At 49.3% G+C, this 6,196-nt stretch overlaps 1 protein-coding gene across 1 annotated transcript in view; it reads right to left on the reverse strand.

Moving 5' to 3' along the window:
• Fam189a2 (family with sequence similarity 189 member A2) overlaps nucleotides 1-5,689 on the reverse strand; it is a 55,708-nt gene extending 50,019 nt beyond the window's left edge. Inside the window, 3 exon segments of the mRNA XM_032891729.1 lie at nucleotides 4,850-5,069; nucleotides 5,071-5,122; nucleotides 5,125-5,689. Of these exon segments, the coding sequence (XP_032747620.1) occupies nucleotides 4,850-5,069; nucleotides 5,071-5,122; nucleotides 5,125-5,236 (384 nt within the window). The 5' untranslated portion in view covers nucleotides 5,237-5,689.
• Nucleotides 5,690-6,196: the final 507 nt, after the last annotated feature.

Consider the following 6,196-nt stretch of genomic DNA (forward strand, 5'->3'; position numbering starts at 1 on the left):
TACAGTAGGCACTTTCTCCCACAATCCCAATGGGATCGAAATCTTAACTTAAGCACATGCCTAAACCAAGAACCATTCATCAAGATGCCCCCTCAGCCCCTTACCAACCATGGACGGTGTTTAAAGGCAGCTGGCTAATCTCTTAGCACTACAAACATTGGGCATAGCAGTCATAGTATGCACAAATGAAAAAGATCTAAATGCATTTTTTTTCCCAGACAGGGTCTGATATGGCACAAGTGAGCCTCAAATTGGCTAAGCGAAAGATGACCCAGAAGTCCTAACCTGAGTGGTTTGGATGATTTGACAGACTGGTGTGCCTCCACCATCCCTGTTTGTCAGGGCTGGGGATTGAACCCAGGACTCTTGTACGCTAGGTTGATGCTGAACCCACTGAGCTACATCTACAGCAGTCGAATAAGAAACTTTACACTCGGGGCCACTGAGGTGACTCAGCACTTGACGCTAAGTCTGACAAACTTAGTTCAGATCCTAGGGCCCACAGCACAGGAGAGAACTAATTCCTGTAGTTCTTATCCTCTCTCCTCTCCTCTCTCTCTGTCTCTCTCTCCCCTCCCCCGTTCCCCTCTTCCCCTCTCTCTCTCTCTCTCTCTCTCTCTGTAATTTAAAAAATAAAGATTACACTAAAATAATCCCTTCAAGCTGCTGAAAAAGTAATTCAAAAGTGCGGGGAAAGTTGCTTACAGGACTTAATTCCTGATGCATTTTCACACAAGTGAAACAGCTCCTCAGGGTTCAGATAAGTGGATGAAGCCCCAGCTTAGCCAAACACCTCTTCCAGAGGTGAACATGGAAAAAACACCCCTGAAAGCAACATATATGTGTCCCTTGAACCTAAGTGTGTATTAAATACAAAACAAAAAGTTAAAAAAAAACAAAACAAATTAAGCTTTGCCTGTTTCACTGAGGATACAAACTGTAAAGTGCTGTGGCATTACACTGGTAAAGTGTCATTCGCACACAGTGTGAGAGGAGGCAAGTCTTCTCCAGTGCTCACACATGGATTTCAGGTAGCATTAACCCTGTGTGCCGCTTCCTCTCAATACTATGCCACACACCGACAGAACTGCTGAGTGGGCCAGGCATGTAGCTCAGGGGTAGAGCTCTTGCCTCAGGCCCTGAGTTCAATCCCCAGATCTGCCAAATAGGAGGGAGAAGGGAGGAGGCGCAAGGAAGAAACTGAGTATTCATAATCACGCCATGCCTACACAGTGAAATATCACTTCACAATTATCAGGAGCGAGTTACTGCTAAACTGGATGAGCCTTGCAAATATCCTAATCGAAAGAAGTGATTCAGTCATGAAAGACCTTATATTGTATAATCCCATACATGTGTGTATGAGCACACACATCATATACATATACATATACATATACATATACATATACATATACATATACATATACATATACATATACATATACATATACATACATATAAATTCTCCATGGTAGAAGTAATCTACAGGGCCAGAAAGTAGAGAAGTCAGTGATATCTGGACAGAAGGGTGGTGATATCGGGAGAGGGAGAGAAAGGAGATCTAGGGGTGGTGAGAAAGAATTTACTAAAACCCATTTTGGTGGGAGCTGTGCCACAGTGAACTCACTGGACACCACCAGACAGTTCTGGTTACATGGTAACTTGTCAGGCACGAAGGCTACAGCTCAATAAAGCTGGGTTATTGTGTTTTGTTTCCATTTCTCCAGTCCTCAAAGCACAATTTTTCATCATTTTCCATAAAACCCTCCCTTCACCTTCAGAGTTTGTTGTAATGTGTCATTAAGCCCCTTCTTTAAAATGTCCACCCTAGTGTTTAATGGCTGGAGTCGCACATTTGTCTTCGCCTTAGAATAGCCCAGTGTGCTGAGGTGGGGCTTGGTGTCAGACATTCAGATGTTCTAACTCCCGAGGCTGGCGATGGGTCAACACCCAGGGTCATCACGTTCTCCCCTCTACAGTCATTAAAACTTCAATTTTTTTTTCATAATGAAATGTTAAAAGTGGAATGGCCACTTTTATGAAATCTCTTAATATCTCTCTGTTGTCTAAAAATACACACATTGAAATTTTTATGCATGAAATTACAGTGATGTAATACTGAGATTTTCAAAATAACATGGCAATTTTAATCTGCCAAATGGACTGGGAGCACAAAGGACTTAATTCCTGCCTGACATTCCTTTCTCGGGTGTCTATCAGGACACACGGGACCAGTGGCTGATCAGGACTAGGAGGGGTGCAGATGAGACCACTGTTCCAGTGGCTGGCCGGGGGTGGGAGGTGTGGTTTTTAATATAAATCTAATGCTGTATAAATCTAATGCTTCTCATAATACAGGATTGCTTTTAAATAGAGCTCTCTCACCTACGTGAGTTTAAAGCATGTTACAAGTGTGGTAATTTCCTTCTAAAACATCAAGAAAAAGGATGGCATCTACTGACAGCTGCTTAAACCCTACTTAGCTGCTCTGGAGATAACCGTTGATATTCATTGGTTCTGTTGACAATGCAAATTCTGAAGTCGACCTTAGGAACAGGTCCCACAGACACAAAGAATGAATGGCAATTACAGGTCTGAATACTGGCCCAGGGACTTAGGAACAGGTTAGACTATGGCTTACAGAAGCGACCCTTTCAAGTCCAAATCCTAGATTCCTTCTCGGTCTGATTTGCTTGTGCCTGAGGACAAGCCTAGCCAGTGGCAAGCCCAGGTACTATCCTGTGCATTCCAGTTTACCATCCCGCGCATTCCGGTCTGTGAGCTTTGTTTTCCTTCTTGTCAAATCCCATTGTGTCTTCAATGAAGCTAAGTGCCTTTACTTACCTTAGAAAGAATTCATAATTGCAAACCGATTTCAGATTTTAATTTTAGAGGAAAGCAAATACAGTGTGTGTTCATGTGTGTGTGTGTGTGTGTGTGTGTGTGAGAGAGAGAGAGAGAGAGAGAGAGAGAGAGAGAGAGAGAGAGAGTGAGTACAGGTTATGTGTATAGTGTGAGTACCTGTTAGTATGTCTGCTTGTTTATGGTGGCAGAGAACAACACTAGGTACACTCCTCATCTTATCCTATTTTTAGAGACTGGGTGTCTCACCCATTTGCCTAGCCTGAATGGCCAATGAACTTCAAAGATTCACTGTATCCATCTTCTTCCGACCCCACCCCAGGCACTGGGGTTCAGGCTCCCCTCTCCCCATACCCAGCTTTTTGGGTTGGTTCCAAAAATCCTCACCCAGGTCCCCATGTTTACACGGCACACATTTTACTGACTGGGCAATCTCCCTAGCACCTCCCACAAATATTTCTTAATAAACTAGCTATCTTGAGCGAACAAAGGATCATGATTTTACAAAGAGTAAATCCATAAAACACACACAGGACTCTGGCCCAGGGTACTTAGAAGAAAAAAGTGTAGCAAGCATTTGGATGACCAGCCCGGCAGAGGGTGGAGGAGGCAGTACTCTGATTCCTATTCAATAGACTTCCCACACTTCAAAGTATTCCAGCGCTCACAAAGATAGTATCGGAGTCCAGGGTCAGAACTACAGGGTGGAACTCTGTCCACCTGATACTTAAGTTCTGGACTTCACTCACTAGAGCACAGAAAACTGGGGCCCCAACAGAAGCATTTTAGCAAAGGACTTTAGAAGTATAGATTGATAACAGGTAATGCAACATTCTGGGTTAGGTCAGAGAAACCTCATGTTCCCAATGTCCTCATTCGAACAATTAATTGAACAATTACTCGAGGTTCAATACGTTCTCCCACTTTTTTTTTTTTTTAAACTTGACTCTGACTATGTTCTAACCAGTAGAGCACAAAACGGGCACTCCCTGCAGATCACGGAAAGAGCTATAGGCGTCGTAGGGATTTTATAGAAAGGTCATTTGCTGTACTCATCCTCCACAGGCCTGGCACAAGGACCTGTTCCAAGTCTCCAGCGCCCTTGGCAAACCTCAAGGGGTTGGATGCCTTAAAAGTTGTGACACAGTTCGGAAGCGGGGAAGAGCAGCCATCCAGCCTACAAATGCTTGCTCACTGACAGCCGAGCCTCCCTATGCCCCATTGGCCAAGGAGGCAGGGCCAGGTGCCACGGTAGGGCAGACATCCCAGCTAGCTGCCCCAACTTCTGGAGTCCTGGGGTGTGCGTCCGTAATGACAGGTTCTGTTTCTTGAGCATCCACTTCTGCAGAGCAGTTTTGGTGGCTCCAGGAACCCACCCAGAGTTTGAGCCCTTCTTTAATGACCAGGTACAAGCCATCAGTCACACGCAACCTCCTATTACCTCGGAGCTCCTCAGGGTTCAGTCATCCAACTCCAGATACTCTTTCATTCATTCGTGTCTAAATGAAGAATAAAAACAAGTCGACCACCTCCCCCTCTTCAATCTGTCACTCTGTCCATTCTAAAAAGTGCCCCACCCTGTACGGGTATTGTTGGTGTATCGGTGAGGAAAACCCTGGTCCTCTCGGAGTTTACTTTGCCAATTCTGTAAAGTATTCAGTGGCCAAAAGTAAAGTTTTAAATTCTTCTACGCCCATTCTCATGCCAAGCTCTCCAAGAGCCTGATACTGTGCTTAATGTTAACTTGGCGGAAACAATATCCTTAGCGTGCAAGGGACAGACACTGCCCAAGTGCAATCCAATTCTCCCTTCAACTTGACTGCTTCACGACTCTTAGCTCCCACACCCCACCCCCGCTCATTGTCGCCTACACTTCAGGTGGCTTTAGGGTCTGCGCTCCCCAAAAGAGGTCAAACAAGAACAATGGAAGGGACCCTCCACAAACACTGCCCCGAGGGTGGGCCCCGCAACTCTCGGTACTCACCGAGGAGCCTGCCCAGAATGGGCACGAGTTCTTCACCTGCGGCGAGCTACTCAGCGACAGCGCCCCGAAGCTGAGCGCCACCATGCAGCAGCCCAGGATCAGCTGCAGGAGCCCGAGCGACAGCAGCGGGCGCGCCGGTAGCAGCGCGGAGCCCGGCGCGGCGGGGCGGCGGGACGCGAGCGCGGGCGGCGGGGCCAGCACGGCGGCGGGGGCGCAGCAGGGGACGGGCTGGAGGCTGGAGAGCGCCCTGGGGCCAGCGCGGCCGCAGTGGGGCAGCGGCGGCTCCTGAGCGGCGGCGGCGGCGGCGCCAGGACCCCCAGCCTGGGGTCCGCCCGACAGCCCCGCCACCGGGCAGCAGGAGCCCGGGAGCACCACCGGCAGAGACATGGGCGCGCGGCGGGCGGGCGGCGCAGCGGAGCGGAGGGCGCCGCGCACCGGGCACCCGCGCCGGCGCCGCGCAGGACGGACTGCGCACGGCCCAACCACTTGCTGCCGCGGGCAGCGCCGGCCGCGCCCACCTGCCCCGCGGGGCCCGCCCCCTGCGGTCCCCTCTCGGTCACCCACGGTGACAAGTGCGCCGTCGCCTTGGGGTCCACCCGGGAAAAGTGTCCGAGAACGGCGGGGGCCCCGCAACTAGCGGCCCAACCGTTCTCAGAGTCTGTCCCCAACCGTGGCGCCAAGGGACGCGTCGTTGACCCAGGTCCCTCAGAGGGACCTGGCGACCTTTAAATAGGAAGGGAGTCCCGTGTGCTTCTCCTCCTCCCCCACGCCCGGAGGAGGTGCTGTGGGCGACCCGACGGGAAAAGGTCCTAGCGGGGAAGAGGACACTCGCTGGACGTTACCGCCCGGGAATGCAACCGTATCTATGGCTTCTACGGAGAATTCCCGGCTCTGTCGTTGCAGCGCTGCCGGGAGGTAACAGGGTGCTTTCCCAGCACCAGAGTGGAAACAATAGTGGCAAGGCCAGGTTACCTTGGAAGTCACTACTCAGCATTCACAATGGAAGAGCCCAGGGCGGCCCTGTGCAGTTGGCAGGGGTCACATCCTTTTAGCTTTGACCCGGAGCTAATTGGCATCACCTGATAGAACACTGACTCCCAAACTTCTCAGGAAATGGTCTAATAAAATCTTAATCTGCCTTGGTAATGTATAATATATTTATCGAGCTTTGAGGGGGGAAAAGCAATTATTCACCTTTGCACAAAAAGTTTCCCCTAACAGAATGCCTAGATGTCTAAGGTGTCATAGGTAAGATGGTGATAGTGAACTTCTTTTCCAGGTAAGAACCAAAGCAGTGTCAGTTTGCAGCCAGTTGTAGCATTTGAAAGCTTGACTTATTGGAAAGGC

The sequence above is a fragment of the Rattus rattus genome, chromosome 2, assembly GCF_011064425.1.
Source record: "Rattus rattus isolate New Zealand chromosome 2, Rrattus_CSIRO_v1, whole genome shotgun sequence".
Lineage (NCBI taxonomy): Eukaryota > Metazoa > Chordata > Mammalia > Rodentia > Muridae > Rattus > Rattus rattus.